Source organism: Lucilia cuprina, chromosome 3 (genome assembly GCF_022045245.1).
Source record: "Lucilia cuprina isolate Lc7/37 chromosome 3, ASM2204524v1, whole genome shotgun sequence".
Lineage (NCBI taxonomy): Eukaryota > Metazoa > Arthropoda > Insecta > Diptera > Calliphoridae > Lucilia > Lucilia cuprina.
In genome coordinates, this window is record NC_060951.1 from 48562609 (window position 1) to 48587732 (window position 25124).

General features: G+C 29.6%; 1 protein-coding gene and 1 long non-coding RNA gene across 2 annotated transcripts in view; one reads left to right on the plus strand and one right to left on the minus strand.

Moving 5' to 3' along the window:
• Positions 1–25124, plus strand: part of LOC124418878 — a 668817-nt gene that overhangs the window by 275197 nt on the left and 368496 nt on the right. Inside the window, exon 4 of the long non-coding RNA XR_006940276.1 lies at positions 5421–5438. This is a non-coding gene — a long non-coding RNA (uncharacterized LOC124418878). The remainder of the gene's footprint in view (positions 1–5420; positions 5439–25124) is intronic.
• On the minus strand, positions 5583–7021 carry LOC111676788 (achaete-scute complex protein T4). Its single transcript, XM_023437766.2, has one exon. The coding sequence runs from the start codon at positions 6919–6921 to the stop codon at positions 5968–5970; it is 954 nt and encodes a 317-aa protein (XP_023293534.2). The 5' UTR covers positions 6922–7021; the 3' UTR covers positions 5583–5967.

Genomic DNA, 25124 nt, shown 5'->3' on the forward strand with positions numbered 1-25124 from the left:
TTTAAAGAAATTATGTTCTATGTAATAAGTGCAAAGGGATAACATATTAATAAATAGCAAATCAACATTTAAATTAAAAAAATTGTTTATCTTCGGAACATTTTGCTTTTGATGATTTGAATGAATCTTAACTCTTGTCTAACAATGTAATTAATTGTAAAGAAACTTGATTAGCTTGAAATCTGGTGTCATAATTGACTTACTTCTTCGGACACTCTGTGGGTTCATACTGCTCTACTGATAGCATAAACAAAAATCCACACCGCAAATGTGGGACATCAGCAAGAAGAGATATATATATATTTGGAATTCCAAGCAAATTGGGGTTTAAACATAGTCACCATGTAACTCCCGATGATGTCATGATATTTAGATACATTTGTGTTAAAAAATTCTCCTGTTTTAGTAAAATAGCTATAGGCCTTAGATTGTTTCCTTAGTCTAAGCAACCCAGGAAAAACATACATTGAAAAAATGAGTTAAAATAATAATAAAAAAGAAAGTCATTACTCGAGTACTTGTAATGCAGACGGTAAGTAGTAGTCATTAAAAAGTAAGTCGTTATGGAAGTACAACCCATTACCGAGTTTTTGCTGGGTTGTTTTCTATTTTATAAAACACAATTCTTAACATGCAATTAAATAAAATGTGCAATCAAAATGACAAAACCGAAAATAAAGTATATCAAATTTATAAAAAGTCATTACTCGAGTAATTCAAAGTAATGCAGATGGCAAGTAAATGGTCATTAAAAAGTAAGTGGTTATGGAAACACAACCCATTACCGAGTTTTTGCTGAGAAGTAATTAAAAAGAGTTGATAGACATGTTTATCGGATATTAGATAACATCAGTTTACAATATTGAAAATTTCTTATTGTGGAATTCATTCACTTGTTAGAAAATCTTTTCGGGGACTTCAATGAGGATTTTGTGGCAAAAAAGTTTTGAATCTCGAGAGGCTATATATGAAAGATTATTATAAAAACCAGTGAATTAAAATCTACGAAATCAAGGATAGACTTGCAGATTATTTCATTAATAATCAAGTGACATTGAAAATTTCATCTTTGTCAGTGTTTGTTAGGGAATCCGTCAAACCTCTTCAGTTTGTCTTCTGATTCAAAAAAATAAGTTTTAATTTGAGCCCAATTATAATCAATTTTAATCCTCTATAAACGGTAGAGTCTCTTGCGGTTTGGTCCCACTCCATATGTGGTTACTTTTTTATTAACAAACGCTAGAAACGAGCACCTATTTTACTAAATGATTGATTTTCAATTTAAATTTGAAAATTTCGTAGAATTGTTAACGCTCTAATCTGTTCACAATGATTCTTCAGAGTAAAGTGATTAAATAATGAGAACAGAATTACAACTATGGAGGTTTAATATGACTTTAAACTTTAAGAAAGATACAAAGACGAAATAATTTTTCCAAATATTCAATTCTCATTTTTCTCACAATCTTTACATTTAATTTTCAGTGTAAAAATGATTAAATTCAGAAAATCATTTAAAATATTATTTTCCAAACACACTCCTAAACACAATTAAAAACTCTTTAAACGTATTATTGTAACAACTATTAAACTATAATAAACATTTGATATTAAAACGAAAAAAATGGCTGAAAGCCAACTTCTTTTACTCCTAATCCTGCCTCCTCGTTGCATAATCATATTTTTACAACTTTGCAATGAAAATCAAATAGCCAAAGGGGTACGTAACGGGGAAGAACGGGTCTGGGTGGTCATTTAACACAAAAACACTACGATTTTAAAACTTTAAAGATGATGCATCACATTGCACTCTGATCCAGTACATACACTCACAAGACAAGAAGGACGAGGAAAGACAACTTATAAAAGCCAAAGAAGAACTGGTGGTAGTGATCTTTATAATAATTGGTGATGAAATTAATGGGTGCAACTCATAAATAACAACGAATGGCAGTTTTTCTTTTCTTTACATTTTACACAAAACACAAGCGTGAGTAGATCGTTGAATGATGTTTTAAATACAAACAAGTAACAAAACTATATATGTATATACTCCTATAAAGACTAGAGCAAATTGCTTGGACTCAGTAGAGTAGTGTGTGATGTGAAACGTAGTTTGACTAGGAACAATTTATAAGATGACCGAAAAAGATCACTTATCTGCTGGACAATAATGTGACTATGAAGGATGGAGAAGGCATACTATATACAGCTTTGTAAATTATTTCCTTTTTTTGCTACTAAAATTCCATGATCGTAAATGATAATGTTTTTTAAATATACGGTTTTAATAACAATAACAAAATAAACGTTTTTAATATTTCATTGGGATAATGAAATATTTAAAAGATTAATTACTTTATTATTCATATATTACAGCCGAAACAGCAACGAGCAGGTCCTTACAGGTTTCTTACTTTAGCTTTTTTCATTTAAAAAACAATTTCATTGTAAGTCATAAATTCCTTTTTAAAATTTTGTTTAAATTTAAAGTCAGGGTTAAAATAATGCTTTATGTGTACTATAATTTTTAGTATTTGCATATAGTTGTAATTATAATCTGCCTACTAGTGCTAATAGTTACATGTATTTGTCTAATACACTTGAACTAAATACGTGTTAAAAATAGTACAACCTCCATAAACACCCGGATTAGATACCTGTTTTATTGCCAATGCCAGAGCAAAAATTAGATCATTTGGAATTTCCATTAATAAAAATGTGTATTTGCGTTGCCAGCCCTTTAAACAGGTATTTCGATACCTGTTTTTAACACAAAAAATGAAGAGAATTATTACCTTATTAACCCCTTTTTCTAAGATTTTCATTTTAACACACTCTTCTTTGTAGCAGTTGATTTTAATGGTGGATTTGTTGCTGTACTGTTTAATCCCGTTTTTGTCAACGGTATATGCCGTATCTTTGACATTGATTTTTATAATTCTCACGCTTGTTTTGTCTGGTTGAAAATATGAAATTTTTGATTTTTATAAAGGTATTGTTTCCTATTCCTTTTGTTACCGTAATGTCAATAATTTTACTGTTTATTTATTCTAAAATTTCCACACATTCGATTATTTCCGCATTTTATTCACGAAAATTTTAGTATATTTTTCAATTTTCAAACAGGATATTTATTTATGCTAAAGTGGTTAAATTAACAGTTCGAGATTTATGTCGGAATTGATAAGTTTTATACCGTTAGATGAAAAAAATTACCCTTATTTATGTGAAAATTCTTTATGCTGTAGGAATTTTTAGTAAGCAAATATTTTGGAAAAACAGTATAAACTTTTTGCATCAATAGTTATAAACAAGGTTGACAATTTTATTTATAAATTGAAACAAAATGGGACAATGTCCCTTTTTTAATTTGGACTATTTTATAGATGGTGTTTACTTCATATCTTAAATCCTTATTGAAATCATCACCTTACCCTTTATACTTAGTTTTAAAGTCTTTAGTTTAACATGTTTTTGTGCTGACAATTTGGACAAATAAAAAATTCCCATTGAAAATACTTTCTGCAAAATTTGAAAGAGTTTTGGTGGATAAACCACATTAACTTTGTATTAAATTTTCCTAACAAATTTTATAAAAAAACCTTCTTGTTTTTCATTAATTACTAATGTAAATTGTCGGTATTTCGAAATACGATTAGGGAGAATTCAAAATATCGAAATATTAGATATTGATTACATAACTTGTCTATAATTGAATGTTAATATAAAGGTTCCACATTTGTACCATAGTGGTCGATTTTTATATACATGTTCTTATTTTAAATATTATAGATAGATGATTCTAAAAATTACTCAAAATATAGAATATAGGCAACTCAATAAATAAAATATGTTGGTTAAATTGTCATCTTTAAAATAAGAATTATTTTTACGTTTTCACATTATTAGTTTTATCTTTATATTACAATAAAAAACTTTTTTTTCCCCATTTACTGATCTTTATCGTTTAAATATCATGAGGTTGTTTAAAACAAAAATTTTAAAAAATCGCAAAACCCCAAATCCGTAACTCTGTATGTCCATGAAAACCTTTTGCGTACGCTACAGATCGCAAAATTGCAAGACAAATTAATAAAATTTATCATGAAATGGTTAAAATCGGTTCAATATTCGAATAGTGCATTTAAACTAATAGTTATGCTAATTGACTATAGATATTCTAGACTCTCTATACAAATCGGCAAAACTTATTTTAATATAAGTCTGCCAGTTTTAATAATGATCGGACCTCATTTCACCATAGCCACCATATAAAGAACCCCTCTAAAAATGACTTAAAGATCAAATCGTAAATCCCTCTAACAAAATATAAAACGAAGAACTTCCAAAAGAATAACATTTATCACTACTTGAAAAATAGCAATTAGTGATTTTTTAACTTCTGTGGAAGTGATGTTTAATGACTTCCGATGAAACGAAGATAATTTAATTTTTCTATCCTGAATATATTTTATTATACTTACTTTTCATTTATTTTATTAAAGTTAATATTATTTAAGTCAAATTAGTTGCATTCTATTATAATGCAATTTCACTTCAGAATAACTTCCAAAAAATAACATAAAAATTACTTCTTGAGAATGACTTTAGAAGTAGTGAATTTTTAATAAAATAAATAGTACATCCCACCTATGACAAGCCTGTGTAAAAATCATCACTTCTTCAGGTCTTCTTCAGTACTTCCATGGAGTAAATTCTACTTCTTTTTCGCTTCTTTGGTAGTTTTTTTTTTTTGCTGGTGATAATACCATATATTCCCTTGCTCCCAAATAACGTCTTTTGTAGAAATATACAAATAGGTTAAATTATTCCCGAATTAGGGTTAAAAACAAATTAAATGCTTTATTCATCTATAAAAAATCTTAAGTATCGTTTTTTTTTATAAAAATTTTATTTTCAGTTTTGTATTTTTTTATTTAAAAAAATTTTAATGTCAAAATAATGTATGAGAGATTTTACATCACGAATTTACATCACGAATCTTTCAATGAAAGTATTAAAAATCGTTTTAATCCACAGATTTAAAAAAAAATAATTTTGAAAAAAAAATCTAAATTTTTGAAAAATGTAAAGTTTGTTATTTTTTAATTTCTATTTTTAAAAAATTCTATTAAATTATTTATTAAAAAATATTTACGATTATTTTTTTCTAAATAAAATTCGATTAATTTTTCTAAAATGTAATAAAATTCTATTTTATTACAAATTTGAAATTAAAATTATTTAAATTGAATTTTTTATATTAAATCTCAATATTAACTTTTTGCAAATATCTGAATCATGAAAAATCAAACAACTTTTCTTTAAAAGTTATTATAATTATATAATTTTAAATTTGATATAAAAAATAATTTTTGAAGTAATTTACTCATTATTAATATATTTTCTAATTTCAGAACTTTCTTCAAACTAAGGTAAGTTTTCAAACTTCACCATTCCCTTAACACCTGAAATTTTCGCATAAATAAAAAATCATTTTTAATTTTTGTTTTTTAAAAAATGTTTCATTTAATATATTTTTGTTAATTCACTTATAAAACTAATTAACATTTGGGTTTTTTTCTTAAAATTAAAATTTCTTAAAAACTATAAAAAAGTTTAGAGTCTTCCATTAATTAATGTCTAAAAATAATAAAATTTTTAAATCATTGTCTTCCCTTAAACTACTTAATTCTAGATATAAAATTAAACTAAATTATTTACACAAAAAAAATAATTAAAGGCACTTGAGATATTATAAAATTAAATTACAAAGTTTTACACATAAATACACACGCAAAATTATTAAAATTTGACTAGACTTAAATAAAAAACATTTTAAAATATTTTACACACTGGCAAACAAAAATAGAAGAAATCCCTGATTTGTAACTAAATTATTGAGTTTTAAATTGATTTTATACAGTCTTGAATTTTTTTAGGGAGTAGTTAACCTCTTTGCTTTTACTGTTCTTGCCATAAAGATATATAATCCAAGATTTCCTCATCATCTGGTGTACAGTCCTCCTCATCGAGGGTAAAATTATCGTATGGTTCGAATTTTAATTGTAAGTTGCCATCAAAATGAGGTGGAGTAGTTTGTTGTTGTGGCTGAAAATGTTGTTGCAATTCTTGGACTGTTGGTTGTTGAGGTTGTTCAAAATTTGGCGTATCGTATGATAAACTGGAATTGAAAGATGAGGTGGGTGAATGGCAACCGGTGTTTTCCAATTGAACAGTTTGATGATGAGGTGGAGAATAGGAATTGAGTGACACTGGTGATAGGAGAGTAGTGCTGTTGTTGTAGGGATTATTTAAATGTGATACTTGTAGATTGGCATCCATTAGGGAAGGCAAAGGACTTGAAGGCTGGGTATAATAGATTGGAGTATTGGTGGTATAAGATGAAGGCGATGAAGAACCAGTGGATGAAGAACTGCTGAAGGAACTATTACTGGCGGAATCACAGTTTGCATTATTTTGAGATTCATATTGTTGCTGCTGTTGTTGCGAAGAGCTGCCACCATTTAAATCTTCTAAAAGATCTTGCAATCTTCTGATGTACTCCACTGCTATACGCAATGTATCTACTTTACTTATCTTCTTTTGTGGACCGCGACCACCGCCCTTGGTTAGATCAGCAATGATGGATTGTGGTATATGCTGACGAAGACGCGAAAAACTATTATTCACTTGTTTAACACGATTACGTTCACGAGCATTGCGACGTAAGACCGATTGAGTTTGATCGGGATTATAAGCAGCTGGACAATTAGCCGGCACTTTACGCGTTTTGCCATCCTCCGCTATGGGATGGGGTTGTATATGAGGATATTTCATCATTTTTGTAGCCGTTACAATGGTTGTGGGAAATAAATGTTGTTGTGAATTTGTTTGATTACAAGTTACACTTGACATTGTTTTTCTTTAATACTTGATTTTGTTAACACTGAGTTTTTTTTAAGATTTACGTTTAAAATCGTTAATTGATTTTTCGTTTATTTTAAAAATATTTTTCTTTTTGATTGTTTTGCTTTGTTAGTTTGTTTGATTTTTAGAGAACTTGATCCTACGACACCTTGTTTAAGAATGAGTCCCTTTGTCCTAAACCTTTGCATTAAGTACTCGTGCTCACGCAAGTTACTATGGTTTCAACTTTGTTGATTTTGTGTGCACAGGTTAAAAATATTTAACGCTCTTTTTAGAGTTTATGATAATACAAGTACCTGTGATCTTGTTAACAGGTAAATGGGAGAGGGAGCTAGAGAGAGTTGTAAAATTATAAACATCTCTTTTAACATTAAGTTCTCTCATTCTCCCTGTTATTAGATCAAACAGGTATACATTGCTCTTTATATCTCACGTTTTTAAAAATCTTATCAGTATTTTTTTCGTCTGTTGTGCAGACAGGTAAATATTTATAAAATAAATCCTTTTAGTTTAATGATCCAACATGTTATGGGAACAGTTTTTATGGTCTTTGCAGCCATAAATGTTATTTTGTTACCCCTCCTTAGGTTTGCAGATCTAAAACTCTGTTCTCTGTAAATACTGAAATTAATTTTTAAAGAATTTGAGTTTTAAATATAGGAGAGTAATTTGCTTTTGTAATTTTAAAAACTCTTTAGGGAATTGCTCAATTTTACCGGTCAGTTAGATTTCGAAATTGTTCTGAGCATGAGCTATGATACAGTTTATGCGTTTGATTTTCTTTTATTCTTTGGAAAATATTGCGTAATTTTTTGTTTGAGCTCTGTATTAAAATTTTATAAACAGTTTAGATTCTAGCAATTTGTGAATTACATATCAATGCGTTTCATATGAATAATAACAGAAATTGTCACACTGTTAATTGTGTAAAGAAATTTACATCGTTTGGGAATTTTTAAATATAGAAATTTTTTAATATCACTAATTTTTCGACAGTAAAAAATTAGATGTCATAAACTTGCTCTACTAAATTTTTTTTCCTCAAATAAAAGTTTTTAAAATTATTTAAATATTTTTTCATTTATTTTTTTGAATTTTGATTTTTTAATTTTAAATTTATAAAATTCATATCTAAAGACAAAATATTCAAATGTAAATTTACTGCTTAAGGATTCTACTTCCAGTCAACTTAACTGTAAGCTAATTAAGCCCTTTACCTTCTGTCAAATTCAATTCTAAAACCATTCTCTTACCGTTGACACTCAGTCTTTTAGAAATATGTATACTAAGCGACTAGTACTATTGATTAAAAATGAGTTGAACTAATATTTTAGATTCTGTAAAAAAGAGTTTATTAAACTATCTCCGTTGCTTTGTTTCAAATCGTCAAAAAAGAATGGTGATTTAATTTTATCAAACTAATAACGAAAGAAAAGTTTCGAAATAACATTGAATGTCAAATTTCTGATAATTTAGAGAATTTGTTTGCTCCGTTACTAATTCGTAAGATTTTTAATAATATGAGAGCGACTATTTACATTGTCATGCTCTTATTGATCGTTATTGGACTGAATGGAGAAGGAAAAACTCCTTATATTCCGCATTTTCGATTTTTTTTTTGAAAATTAAAAAAAAATATTTTCGTTAAAAAGTCAAAATATTTGTTTTCTTTTTCATTTTCCAAAAATAAGATTTAGAATATTTTTATAAAATTTTATCTTGAAACAATGAGACATTATATTAATTATTTTAGAACCATAAACTGGAAATAAGAAATCGACATTTGAATTTACATACATATATAGGCTAGCATATCTGTCCTAAAATTTACTACTATATTTCATGACTTTGCTTAAGAGAATCCCATTAGTCCTCTCGGAATAGAAAAACGAGTGAGAGCAACACAAGAAATCTCCTCAAAATGAGCAAGTCTGAAGTAAGTACAATGGTACGTATTTTGATGGATACAGAAGATTACGAACTCATCTATTCAAAAGATAGACGTGATTCAGACGAATATTGATCATGTGGAGAGGAGTGAAACTCTGGAACACTTTCGTTGAAGTTAGGTTCAAGCATCTTGGAAGTGATGTTATTCCTAAAATAACATCCCTGACAAACACTGATTGGAAGATTCTTAGGAATTATGACCAGGAAAAAGAGTTTCTAAATATTAAAAAATAACGCAATCAGTGAACAATTTTTTTTTAAGAAAAGCAGCGCACAACATGCCCAATAGTTTCCTAGGTATGTTTCCTTAGATTTGATGTAGTATACATGACCTATCAACTTAACCTAAACTAACGACTTTCCAATATTTCATCAGATAGTCAAACAAACATTACTTCAGAATGATACTTATTGGACAAATCGTCTAATAATGAAATCATGAAAAATATTGCATCTATATTAAAATTCTCTTAGATCAGAAAACTGAAGTGCAACACTCGCAAAATGTAGTCTAAAGGAATTTCATTCAAATAAAAAATTCCCAAATGCACTACATTAAAATCCCAAAATCTTATTGAACACAACTTACTAAATTCCATATGAAACCACATTTCAAAGCATTTAATTTGGCAAACTACTGTTCATACCATAAAACAAAAAAACCATTCATGCATATTTGCACATATGAAAACCTTTCTAACTCACATGTATACATACATCGAAAAAAATATCCTTTCTAACCTTCTAAGCATTGTTCGACAAAGAAAAATGCTGTCAAAAAGGCGTTTCTGGAAAAAAATCAATTTTTCAAATGTCAATAATTCAAACCATAAAGGTGGCGGCATTTAAACCATAAACTCTTTACTTTTCATCCTTTCTTCTTTCAAGCCAACTCAAAACTCTACACACAAATATTTGAATAAAGCCGCAAAACGAAAGAAGTAGACGAATGAAAATAACAATAGAAAGTGTTAATGATGCGAGAGAGCAAAAAGAAAACAATAGAACATAGAAAAAATCCTTTATTTTTTCATACTTTTATTTCAATTTTTGAATATTAAACTAAAGCAAAAGGATTGTCTGTCATTGATCATAATGATCATTATGATGATAATTTTGAAGATCACGATGAATTTCAATGATGACTGATGATGATTGTGAGAAAAAATAAAAATGCTTGAAAATAAAAGTGAAAATTGACACGAGATTTTTTGTATATGTTTCAATGACAATTGTCGCAAAAATTAAGGAAAAAGAAAACAATAACAATTTTGTGTTTATTTGGCAAAAAAAAAAACACCTGGTTTATGGATGTTATTTTTTGAGAAAAAAAGGGTAGTTTTTATACTAAGAGTATTGATTATATTACATGCATTAAACGAAATTGTTTTAATGATTTTTGAAAATATTTAAGAGGAAGTTGACGAAACTGAAGATATTGAAGTTCTGATTCCACAGGTTTAATAATAAAGCACGAGCTATTGTTGTGGTAAAAGTTTTCCAAATTAAAGTTTTTGCGAAATTTTATATATTAAAACTTTTTAATTAGGACAATGTAGGCGTGGGTTGTTGCCGAAGGACTTATATTCAAGTTTTTAAAAATATTGTATTTAAATATGTGTTATGGATTTCGTGTTCACAGTATTAAAAGTTTAAAGGATTCAACAATTATATAGAATTTCCAGAATCGGTAAGTCGGAAAGATATCGACCAAAAGCGCAACATAAAATCTAGTTAGATTGCATTCCGACAGAGTTTTTAGTCCGTTTTAACCATCGATACATAATTAACCCTTTGACGACTATAGAAAAATATACTTGCCATAAAATTGTTAGTAAATATATCTGTTTAAGTGACAAATAGGACGAATCTGTCAACCGATCTGATTGATTTAACCAAACAGGTTTGGTCGTGAAAGGGTTAAGGTATAGTTTCTTTCAATACCAGTTTTTGAGTTTAAGAAGATTGTAGGGCATCTGTGATTACGAGCTTTTCTTGAAAGAATTGTACATCAACAAACAAAATTGTCGACGTTATGAACCACGTAGAACCAATAGCGAAACAATTTCGTTTTGCTGTTAGCAATAATGGTGCAAGCCATCGCCGTTAATGTAGAGCTACATCTCACACTTGTTACGCCATTATCTGCATTATCCTCTGGAATGATCATCTCAAGAGAAGATGATGTGAACTGGCCACCGTTAAAGATTTCTCTTGTGGAGCCTTTTCTCAAGTCAAAGGTTTATAGAATAAGGCCGAAATTACAACTTGCTACTTTGCTATCCACTTGGTTTTATTCAAATTTAATAATCTTAATGATATATATTTTTAATTTTATATAGATTTAATAATCTTAATGATATATGTATATCTCTATGGGAACAACCTCTAAAGATTCTGGAAATATTTTATATAGGATTACTTATACATCGATACATTTAGAATTTTGGCCTATAATAGGGGCTTAGTTAATTAGTTTAAAAGAAGGATGTACATATATACACCAAATTCAAATAAATACACTCAGGCCTCTATCAGACCTGTTGTGTGTTCCTTAACCAGTGGCTCAGGTGCGAATCGAACCCACCATCTCCGGTCTATCAGACTAGAACACTAACGTACCGGAGGTTAATTATAGACTGAGCTCTAAAAAAATAAATAATCGATTTGTGAATGAATATTTTGATGAATATTATTAATGGAAATTTGCAGGCCTCTTACTCCTACCGTATAGGTTATATCTTGCTTTCGTCTTAGAATCTAATAAGGACCAATACTTCTAAATAGTATTGGATATATGCCCGATGTATTACACAACTAAAGAGTAACCAATGTTAAAATTCTAGATTTTCTATTAGGAGTTAATTTGTTCCGCAACTACACAGTTCTAGATCGGTTGAATTTACATCAGTTCAGAATTAAGACAATTAATTGAAAATTCTACTTGCCCTAAGGCAATTTAAGGAAGCAGTATAAAAGTAAAATTCTATTATTAATAAAACTAATTAGTAATCGCATTTTTTAAGACTCTCAGAATATTCGCTATTAAATTTATAAATAAATCTCTTAATATATTAATCGTGAATGTTCCGGTGGTCTCAAAATATTGGCCACTGGTATAAATCAATGTATAAAAAATGCTAATGATCTATTCAAATCGATAAAAGTTATTAATAAAACTAATTAGTAATCGCAATATATTAAGACTCCCGGAATATTCGTGATTAAGTTTATAAATAAATCTTAATCGTGATTGTTTCGGGAGTCTCAAAATATTGTCCACTGGTATAAATCAATGAATAAAAAATGCTAAAGAACTGGTATCTTGAAAACTAATAACAATGTTCTATAAATAATAACATTTTCCCCGTTAAACGTTCATTAAAAAAAAAAAAAAAAAAACAATAAAAATATACTTTTCAAACAAACCTCGTTTTTGAGAAAGATTTGATCGTTTAATTAGAGAAATAATTGAAATTGTTTGAACACCTATACAGACTTTAAGGCTTGAATATTTAATACTTCTTTATTTAGCTTCTTGAGCTTGATTGAATTGATTCTAAAATTCTTATATAAATTGTCCCATGAAAAAAAACAAAACATTGTATTTAAAAGCGATTATTTTTTTTCTTATAATTTCATTTCATTTGGCTCTGCTCTAAATATTGCTGATCTTAAATTAATTAACACACTGGTAAATATTTTTAAATGCATTTTTCTTATTCAGCTTCTTGTTTTAAGTCTTAACTCTACTGTCAGCCAAAGATCTTGTGGCAGACTTTAAACAATTTCAACAATTTTAATGAAATTATAACTTGTTAAAGAAATATTTTTGCAAACGAAAAAAAATCATGTTGTTACGTTTCATTCAATCTCAAGCCTGTCCACCTCCTCTCTTGTACAGTTTAAATGCATTCAATACAATGTGAAATTAAGTTCTTTACACAACTGCACAACAAATATGTATGTACCAGTATATTTCTTGAATGAAGTCATTGGGAATTGATTGGTTTGACCAGAGAAAAAAAAGAAATCAGATTTTTTTCTTTTTATATCTTGCACTCTTGTCCATGTTGTTGCTATTTGAATGTTAATAAGAACAATAATAAAATTGTTAAGTTTATGTTTAAACAGAGGCCATGTAATAAAAGCACCACCTAGTGATTTTTTCAATGACTTTGAAGATTTTATTTCTGTTAAAAGCGTAGATTTTAGATGAAAAACAAACTTTGTATGCAGCAAATGTTGTTGGGTCTATAAAAAACCTTTAAAAAATAATATTTTTTCCCTTTGTCTAATGAATTTACACAAATAAGATTTTAATGTTTATTAAACATTTTTGTAAATATTTATGATAAGAGGGGATTATTAAATGTTGGCGAAATGATGATGGTGAGAGAATTTTATAAATATAGTTGCGGTTGTTTTGTCCGGGAGGTTTAAATATGTAGGTTGCAATAGTTATATAAAATTTCGTTTAAATGAATTATTTAAAAAATAATTTGATAGTATGGAATACAGAAGAGTTCGCTTTATAAATAATTAAATTTTAAATAATGTTATTGTTGAAGAATTAACCAATTTGTCAAATCAAAATTTTATTAAAATCGAACTTTTATTAAAAATGTAATTTTTCATGAAAAATTTATTTAAACATTAAAATATGAAAAGTTATTTTTTATTTTAAATTTTATGTTTTAATAAAATTTTAATTAGCAATAAAACATTAAATTTTTTAATAAGAAAAAAAAAAAAATTTTGTATATTTTTGTTATATCCCCTTCCCTTTTATCGGGACGGTTAATACCCCCTTGTGAATCAAATTACAACTATTGAAAAGTAATTTAACTTTTCTTTGATTTGAAACTAACACTCTTTTACAAAATATTCCACACGTACCAACTTACAGACGTAAATTTGTTTTTCTCTTAACAAAAAGTATTAAAATCAATCAAAAGATCTAAAATACAACGATTATTAGTTTAAAAAGAAAAAGTGAAAAGAAATAAAAATAAAAATCATTTATAAGAAAAAGGTAAATAGGCAGATGTTTTTTTGTATTTCTTATTCTTATTTCAAACTGTATTTAAACAGTGACCACAACTAATAGCCTGTGCCACCGAATTAAAAACAACAAACAGTCTGACAGTCAGACAAGAAAAAATACATAGAAGATGTACGATCGTTTTTGTAGGATTTGCTTCACTTATTTTTTCCTATATACAAGAAATCAAATAACAAATCAAACAAACCAAAATAATAAACTAAAACTTAATGTCTAATCTTGAACAGTCTTGAGGAAAAGGTAGAAGAACTTCAGTTTTTTTTTCAAATGTTAGCCACAATGAACTCGTGGCTTTGATTAAAAAACTTTAGGCACACGCTTTAAATAAAAACAAAAGCTCTATATAAAATGATAGTTATCAGTGGATTTTGTTAATGTTTATATAGACCACATTAAATTTATATGTTTGTCTGTTTTTTTAAATATTAAATTTGATATAAAATGTTGAAAGTGGCAAAAACCATGGCAACCTTAAGAGCTTAAGGGATATGTCCATGAATTAAAGTTAGGGTTTTTTCTCTACTTGCAAGTTGAAACAAGTTAAAAATTTAAATATTTTTTTATTTAAAATCATGCTAATGGGTTAGCATGATTTAAGTTGTTTTTCATATTAACGAGATCTACCCTTAGTTTAAACATTAAGAGTTTTTTAAACTTCCCCCACTAGTTTTTTTTATAAATTAACAGAGTTGTGAAACCTTTACAGCATTTTACATATCAAAATGTTAATATAAATAGCGATGGTGACTTTTAAATTATTTTTTTCTCTTTAAAAGCATCAATGAACCAAACTGATTACCATTTTCTGCAAGTATATCTCATATTAAAATCTACGTTATTATACCATTCCCGTAACATTTTCATTCTGGTGAACTGCCCTCACCTTTGTGTTATTGTATTTAGTCTGATTGGACTAGAAACTAGAGGAGCAAATTGTTTCTCGGTTTTATTTGACATCTACATAGAGGAAAAAATACGTTTCAAATTATACACGCCTGGTATCAAATTCACATTAAAATGTTTATAATTTTTTAATAACACTCGTTGTCAAAGTATTTACGTATAAATCTAAAATCGACAACAAAAATATAAAAAACAATAACATGCTAACAAAATGCCAACACTATGTGTTGTCGGAATGACAACAATACTTTGACAAAGTCAAACGATATACTGACAAAATGCCATAAAGCGTAATCGTAATGACGACAATGCGTTGTCAAAAATACAACGGTGCAATCCGTTGTCTAAATGTTAACAAACGTGGTAAGATAACTTTTAACAATTGATTGTATCAATTTCGGAATTTTTCTATCAGTTTTTTCCTTCTGTGTATTTTATATGGAACTGCGAGAGTCAGTGACCCACATAATTCTATTGTTGTGATCTCTTGCTGGTAAACGTGGTCAAATCGCGTGTAAAAAGATTAATTAAAAGACTGATGCCGGTGAAACACACATTTTGGGATAAGATAGTATTACCGACTATCCAGGAGACCTCATTGGATGATTAATATTACAGAAATAGAGTAGAACCGGAGTTCACGACTCTTGGATGATTACAGGACGTTAGTCATTTGAATGTTCAAAAGATTACCATGAGCTTGATTCGGACCGTGTATCTCAGGAAACGGTAATGCGGAACGATCATCTCATTAGGGTGAAATTTTTTGATACTAATGTAAGTATTTAATCCATGTACGTAACATATTTCCCTGTTACAGAAGCACTAGAGCGATCATTTGAAGTCTCCTTATTGAAAAAAATGAAGTCTACATGATTGGAAGATGGAACCACTGTTGTATTTTTTAAGTTGAGTCTGTGAGGTAAACCGTTACTGTAATATGCATTTAGTAGAGTTTTTTTTATAAGATATTAAAAAACTAAATCAAATTATCAATAACTATTTTGGAGTCATGCGAACTCCAAAATATATATTGTTTTTAATTACTTCGCACCACAGGTTGGACAGATAAAATAAAAATACATTTTTCTCAAATAAAACATGAAATACAATCTTAAAATTTATGCTGCCCCTATGGAAAACTACATTATTTTTTAAAACTCCAATAAAAAATAAGTATAAATATAGGTAAATATGTATGACAGTGTATGTGTAAGTTGATAACTATTAAAAAACATCATCCCCTAGTAAATGATCATATTTTGTTAATTCTGTACGAACAAGAAAAAAATATATGTATATTTTTTGTTTAAACAAAGTTGTTGTGTTTTTTTCTGTATTTGTTACTCGCTTTAGTTTACTGTTCAAATGCTGATCATAGTGTGGCAAAGTTTACATTTGTATCTCTCGTAAATACACCTGCCACGCGCCGTCAATTTTGTCGTTGTTTTGTTGTTATTACTGTCTACTGTGTTCCGCTGTGTTGGCTGCTCAAATACACACATACACACTGATGATGTTTAATATTATGGACAAGGGGGATCTATGTATATTACCATGCAACAAGGAAAAATATAAAAAAAACATTTATTTTTCTTTTGGGGTGTCTGCATTTAATTAAAATATTAAAATAAAATCATACTAAAGGAAATAAACAACTAGGACTTGCTCATTCACTCATTTACACACATACATAGAAACACGCACACTTGCCTCATATGGACTCCCTAATTAATGCAACAGGATCATAAAATAAAAACAAGTTGTAGTAGTTTTCATTTTGGAGTTATTCATGTTAATTTTTATTATTAACTACTTTTGTTTCCTTTGACAAGTCATAGGACAAGTACTCGCATACAACAGCTCACATATACACTCTCTTGCAGCATAATGACAGGATCTTTTAATATTATACGTAGACATAAATGTTTATACTTTACATGTTTGTAGTTTTAATGTAACAAGTTATTTCTCGTGCCTTGTGCCCCCTCGCTCCTATTATTTTTTTTTTTTTTTGTTATGGTCGTCGTTTTAAGTTGTTATTAATAATTACCGTAAAAAGTATAAGCGCTTACAACACGTGCTCTTCTTGTTCCGGAACTACAGCGTTAATGTTTTCAAGGGCCAGTAAATCGTACGAGAAACCAGTCTTCCAGTTCGAAGTAATTTTCCTTTTTTCAGTTTAAATAATCGTCTTTCAATCAAACTTTTGTTCTGGGGTGTCATTTTAGATTTTTATCCTTAAAGAAAAGATAATTTTAAGAGAGAGAGTTTTTTATTTATAAAGTTAAATATTTATAAATTCAGAATCATAAGGGGGAATTTATAATAACTATTAAATTTTTTTCTTGTTAAGGCGATTTACATGAGCAGTACGGTTGATTGCACAATAATAACCTTCTAAAGGTTCGAAATCATATTCTGTCATAGACAATTCCACAACATTTCTAAGTGAACTATCAGAATTGACTTTCGTTGTCTAACATTCATCAGTTATTTTCGATGCAAATGCCAGAGTTAGTGTAAGAGTTCCTGTAACCTCGCCATTTTTAACCCTCCGTCATGCACATGTTCCGATAGTCACGTACGTAGCGCATGTATCTGGCGAGATACACTATGGATTTCAGTACATTTATATGAAAAAATATGCCAAATTAGTAACAATATTACAATATCTAACAATATTTGTAGAGGGTACCTGGAGACTCAAACCCCTAACCAAATTAGAAATATATTAAAATCACAGTTAAATTTGTAAAATATCTGGCCAGATACATGCGCATGATGGAGGGTTAAATATAAAACTAACTTCCCTGAGTCATTATTGTCTTTACAGATTCAGTTACTGATTTATTGAATTACTTCTGATTTTCACTGATTTTTACATGGTATCGTGAATTGAATTCTACACAAATACTGTCAAATTTCATTTCGAAATTCCGAAGATCAACGTCCACTTCGTTTGTCGTTGCTATAGTTTAAGAAGTTAAATTCCTAATAATTCTTTAGTGTTAAACAATTCAACTTTATTTTATTTTAATGTGCGTAGCCCCGAATATTGTTACGAATCCCTAGAGGTTTGAGTCCACCTTTGGGAATCGTTGATCTGGCGAGATTGGTTAATTATACATTTATTTATTAGCTAAACTCCTGAATATGGCTGCGAACTCCTAGAAGTTTAAGATCCCCCTTTTGGGAAACGTTTGTTTATAGTATATGATCTGAATATTTTTATAAGTTGAAATATTTTCGCAAAATTTGAAGAAAATTTGATATCGATAAATTTGAAAAATTACAAGTTGTTAATAAACTTTTCATTTGAGTTATGACTTAATTAAATATCCTATTATTAATCGATTGTAAAACACCAGCGAAAACTATTTGAACAAAATTTAAACCAAAAACCTGAATTCGAATGTGATCTCAGATTCCATTTGAAAGATATAACCTTTTCCTTATGAGATATCGTAACCTGATATGAAGCTCTGCAAAAAGCATGGAAAATTGATGTTTCCTTTCCTAAGTAACAGAGAACATAACCCAAAATAAAATCTCTAAAACTTGTATTAATATTAAAAAAAATAAACAAATCAATCCATAACCACGATCACTTAACAAAAACTTTAAAACTTGTTTTCATTTCATTAAAATAGAAATTACTTTTACTTATTTTAAACTACACACATTAAAACTCTTTTAAAATTACAACAAATTATTGAACACAAAATCAATTTTGTTATGTTAAACAACAAAAAAAAAAAAACAAGCTAACAGAAAAATTAATATTGTGTTTTACTGTAAGACTAAATAAGGCTTTTTTCTTAAGATTGTTTTTAGCTTAAAATTCTCAGCGTCTTCATCAAAAGGATAACTCCGCAAATAGTTGGTTCATTAAAAATCAATAAACACAGCACCACATACGTTGATAATGGGTCTCTACTGTTCAAGTTGCAAACAATGAGCAGTCAACAATATACACATTTATTATTGTTGCTGCTACAACAACAAAAATTCGATCAACTAAACATTAATAAAAAAACTACAAAAACAATGAAAAAATCATCTTGATCTTTGGCTTTTTATTTGTTTTATTTACTTTCAAAGCTTGTCATCCATAATGGAGAATTCAGAGTCCAATGAAGTGAGGTAAATAAAAACAATGTTACAATTTTTATGCCTTAAACTCAAAAGAAATTGAAACACTAAAAGATCACAATTAAGTTATAAAAATGTTTTTCGTGGCTGTTTGTGTTAATACATTTTTTTAGACCAGGATCTTTAGACTCATATTTCTGGATTGGTGCTGCAACAATGAAAAAAAATGTTTTCGTTTTCTTTTGCCACGTAGTTAGCTGCATATTGCAGGATCACTTATGTTACAATTTGCTAAATGTTTTTGTCAAGTTTTTAGTGAAAATTGAGCAATCAAATAAATAATTTTGCTTTCATTGCAGAATGTTTTTGTTATATAACAAAAGAAGAAGAGTTAGTCAGTCAGTCACACGCTCCTTTCCGATGACGGACGTCAATAACAGCTTCATTTCGTTTTTCTGAAAATTTCAAAAATGTGGTTTGTTTCATCATTCTGTAGCAGTTTTTATTATAAATGCCATTTCAATTTTTATGGAATTTTTTATTAAAAAAAAACAGGAGTCGTTGACATTTTCATAATTACCTTTATTGTTTGGCTTCACCTCTAAAATGCATTACATGTACAAAAGTTAAATGTTCCTTTTTACTAGTTTTTATTACTTTGTTGCAATTGTCATTCAAAAAGGACTTTTTTAAATTTTATATTGCGTAAAGCACTAAAGGACACCCTTAATATGGGGTGTTTAAGGTTCATTGATTTTGTTGCATTTATTGAAAGGCTTGACTACCCATTCATTTAAGGACTTAAGTGCAATTATATTCTTATTACTTGGGAATACTGATGATACCTTGGTTACTTTGGGAATGTTTTGTAAACATTACCAACTGTTGGCAGATGACCACTCTTAACTCCTGAACATGTGTAAACTTCAATCAGTACAGGTGTTGATATTCAGTTCTATAAAAACTCTAAAATTTTATTATGATTAGTTTTTGAAAATGTATTTTCTTTATATTAACTGAATTGGACATTTGCCACTCTGATATCGTTTTATCTATAATTCTAGCGAGAACTATGTTACATATTTTTTCATCGATTTTAAATGTTTACATTAAAATCGGTTTAAATACATTGATCCGGTGAAATGTATCTTTAAAATTAAAATATCTGGACAAGTTTAGACAAATTACATTCAGAGCATGGATAATAACTGTAAGACGCTAAAGTAACACAATATGTAAATTGTTAAGTGAGCTGGGCATCCAGTTCCAATGTATTCATTTCCACCAAAGATTCGAAAGATCGAAAAACACTCTTTATGCGAAAGCGATTCTATTGCCAAAGCGTGTTTCCTTGCCCCGAGAAGCCCTTTTTACTTTGATTATCTACTTCAGTTTCAGAAACATGAATTTTTACTGGGGATAACATTTTAAGAATGTGCTAAATAGAGTCACAATGTGTAGCTTAATATTTTTGCCAGGACGCTTTCTAAATAATTTTCCTTCTGAAAATACACCTTTCTCTTTGGAAAATTCGTTCGTTTTTGCCTTTAATCAAAGTCGAAAGTCTTCTGAAAGAATGACCAATAGTTTCATAACAACCCATTCTTAAGTGGACGTTTCGAAATGAAATAGATGTTTGAATTGTCTCTTTATTCAACAAATCTCTTTGCGCTGAGTAATTTCTCCAACTGTTAACAAAAACTGAAAATATCTAGAGAATTTGCTAAATACTGTAATAAACACGTACAAATTGACTCCCGTGGCTCTCCTCTGGGGTAAATTCTCTCAGAAAAGTCTTTAGTTTTCATTACCTTGGTCATTGGCGCAAACATATTTTCGGCTTGAGGTTTAATATCATGTAAAAGCTTGTGCTTGTTACCAGTATGAACCTTGCTCTCATATGAGGAACGTTCTTTTGAGAAAGTTCTTTCAGATTATGAGTAAATACCACCAAACTCTCATAAAAGGAATATTTATTTTATATTTCTCAACTTTTTTGTCCACAACTTTTATCACATACACTCTTTTACTCTTTCTCATTTCAGTACAATTTCATTGATCTAGTCGACGATCGCAATCCTTTCGGATTGTAATTAAATCTAACCAAACTTTCCTTAAAGGTACTCAAACTGTAGCGGTTTTTATAAATATTCTAATAGTATACCAACCTTGGTAATATCGTAGATTAATATTCAGTACAATTTTAGTATATTAAATTTCGCCAAAAAAAAACTTTAACTCTTTCATGTATACGGGACAGCGGTTTTCCTAAAATATTTTAAAATTTTCTCGATTTAAGGTGGACGTACACAACACGCGTTGAGGCGGCCACGCGTTTTACGCTTTTCAAACTTTTCGCGCTTTACGTGCTGCAAATTACACACCACGCGTCATTTTGATCTTTCTTTTAATGTTTTTTTAACTATTACTGTTAAAAAATCAAAATTTTAAGTTTTTATTTATTTTTTAATTTTTTTTCTTTCATTCTTGATGAAATTTATTTCATTTTAGTTTATTCTTATTCTACACAAAACAAAATACAACTCTGATCAGCTGTCGACGCGTCAAAAGTTGTAAGTTGCTGAACTTTTCGCGCAGACACGTTAAAAACTACAGTGTGTAACTTGTAAAAGGAAAATACACTATTTCAACTTTTTTGACAGAAGCCTATAACGTGCTGCCGCGTACAACGCGTGTTGTGTACTTTCACCTTTAAAGCGTTACTTTGATTTCACAGCTACAGTAATTGGTTATTTCCAAAGACATGCTTAAAGGTGACGTCACTTTTAAGCCATATCCATAAAAATTCTAGCGGTTTAGTTTTGTGCGTGAAAGGGTGAATTTTTTCTACTCATGACCGATTTTATTTGTTTCAAAATTTAAACAAATATAATTTTTACAACTTCTAATTACAACAAATAACTGTCAAAATAAAAATTTGCAAAAGAAAACGAAATGGCGCCATCATAAATTTCAGATCAATTGAGAAACTTTGTTAACAAATTATGTTTTGACTTTAACGGAACCAAATTTGTACGTATTTTGGCTAAACATAACTCTCATATGAAAGGTGTGATTTCCAGTGAAAAATAATACTCACGACTGAAGATTTCGAAAATTGCACTCATTTAGTTTGTGTGTTTGTTTTTGGCAAAAGGTGAGAGATCTTTACAACTTCCTAAACATTGCATATATTTTGTTATTGTTTTCTTACCTCCTTTTTTCCAATAGAAGTTAATGGTCAATATGAAAACATCCTTTTAACGCCTTTTTAAATGTTAATGGTATTTTGTCGCCGCGTAGTTCTAACTAGTTGAGCAAAAAAAGAAGGTGTAGATTTTCTCACTTTATGTTTTTTCCAGGGCGAAGCGAGGTAGAGTCTTGTCGCGTTTAAGCAATTCGTCGTATATCGTTAAGCAAATGATTAATGATTTTTTAAGAGGCTCTTCTATACTCTTTTGGCATTTAATTGATACAAGGCAATGAAAAAAACATACATAAATCTGCTTAAAAATTGCCACTAATAGGATTAGATCGTGTGGAAGGAACAAGGTTGATATTATTTTTTTTTTAACTTCTACTCATGGTGTGAAATGAAACACAAGGTTTTCGTAGTTTAGACAACAAGGTGTGAAGAAGGTAAATTGATACTTTGCTCTCGAACTTAATTCATGTTTGTGGTGCGTATTATTGATCTGTTTTAAAGTTAATTAGTGTTTCGTATTGGGAGTTGAAATTCTGCTGAAAAAACAGCAGGTTTTTGTTAAGTCGTCTTGTGTTGTTTTAACGCTCGATACATGATTTGAATTTTGAATAATGTAGAGCAGGGTAAAGCAGCCAGACATTATGAAAATAGTTTATTTATTAACTGTAATTAACACCTATAAAGAGGCTTAGTTAAGTTAAACTTAACAGGAAAAACAATCAGCAAATGATTGATGTTTTAGACCAACACAATGTTGTTCATTGAGTGAAAAATTAAATTTAAGAGTATTAGCGAAAATAAGAAAAAAAATTGTATTTTAATAAATAAACAAGAGAATTTGCAAAAGATTTAAATGCAAACAAAAGCACAGTTTGAAAATATACGAAGGTCGCCATGGAAATTAGTGAACATTTAACTTAAAATTGAAAAGCAAAATGATTTGAAACACATTAAAAAACTCTTCAATATATTTATAGTAGAAATTGTATTTTGATAGAACCTGCTTCAATTTTTAGATGAATAGTTTTTCAATGTCAAAAATGTTGTAATGGCAATTTGAGAATGTTTTTTAGATATATTTCTCTACAGTCTGAAACTATCGGTTTTATATCGAATTGTATTGATAAGGTGTCTTAATTTTCATTATACCTCTAATTTCTTTAGAAGTAACATGCTTTAAAACATGTCATGCATTAAAACATGTTGACATACCTGAAAGTGAATGGCGGCTCAGCACTGAATACATTTTTGTTCAGCTTAATCAGATTTGTTTTATATTAGAGCTGTAATGCCCAAGTAACTCTAATTTTGGGACATTTGTACATCATTATGTACAATCTTTTGCAATTGTTAGATACAATATTTTGCCATCTTTCTAGTAACACACGGATTCCTCATCAATCAAATTGTTGACCATTTTTATAAATGTTTGTAGAGGAAGTTTAGTCTACTTCATAGTTATTTATGAAGAATTAAAAAGTGTTATTAGTGTTTGTAAGTGAATTTTGACCTTCAAGTCATTTTCTGAAGTGGAGTTTATATGGGGGCTGGGGTCAGGAATGCCGAGAGTTTTAACGTCAGCACCTGCCTTGACGGCTTTATCTCACGGTGGTCTTTTTCATCCACTGGGTAGACTTGAGAAAGGTCTACCATCGCCCCTTTGTTCTTTAATAAAGAACACAGGTGGCAATTTTTGTACATTGGTTCTAACCGGTCCATGCACAAGTACTTAGCTGGAGTACTCGAGCTATCTAATCTCTGACCATTAAATGGCCTTTGTTGATTCGGTAACACCTAGAGACGTAACCGGTAGACCGAAGTACTAATCCATCAATAAGCCGTAGACATTGTTCTTACTCATAGGGATACACTGTGGTAATTCTGATATGAACAGAGTAAACTCTGAACATATCTGGACAAAGATGGAAAATATAATGGTATTATATGTATATGATACTTTTCATCCATCATTATTCAACCCAGCTCACATTCATAAGAGAAAAACATACGACACATTCATTAGATAAACAGGTGGGGTAAGGCCCGCTTAACCTCACATTCATCCCGTACCAAATACATTTAATATCAACTCATTTCGAACGCTTAGTCTCACAGTCACTGCATCTGTAGGGTATCTGTTGTTTTCGGCAACAGCACCGAACTTATCTCGAAATATTTACTATTATCATGCATCAGTCTTTTAAATGCCAATTATTCTCCGCCACAGCCAATACTTGGATCCCGAAGGAACCTCAACCAACTGACCAGCCAGGACATAGTCCTGCGGGCAACTGGCCACCCGTAGTACTAAATTATGCGGTGCTCTGGTGTGAACTCTGGCAATCTATGCAAGGACTAAGCCAAGCAGTAGACTGTAACCAATTTTTATGTCCCGGCCAGACTGGAGGTATTGTCCACCTCTTTATACCCCGGGATGGCAATAACACCAAGGCGGAGGTATCGCCAAGGTAACATGCTCCCAGGGGGAGGGACTAGGGTCAAATGAAGCCCAATCATTACAAAAATCGGTAGTGTCTTTTCATCATATGAGGCCTAGCCGAAATAATGATACTTGGCAAATTTTTATAATTTCATCTAATTATCTTGAAAATTGCGGCCTTGCGCGCAAGGTTTACATGGACAGCTAGCCAGACGTACGGACGGACATAGCTTAATCGACTCAGAAAATGATTCTAAGCCGATCGGAGTACTTTAAAGTTGGTCTAGTTCCAATATTTTTGTACGTTACAAATATCAGCACAAACCCAATATACCCTCTCCACTAAAGTGGTGTAGGGTATAATAAGATTTTTTTAATATTAAATCTCATATTTTTAAATCAAACATCAAATATTTCCTTGAACTTCCTTACACCCCCCCCCCCACTATTGCTACTTACCCCTAGATATCTGCAAACTTCAATTTGGGGAACGTTTCTGTGGAACAAATATGTCATACATTAATTGTTTTCTT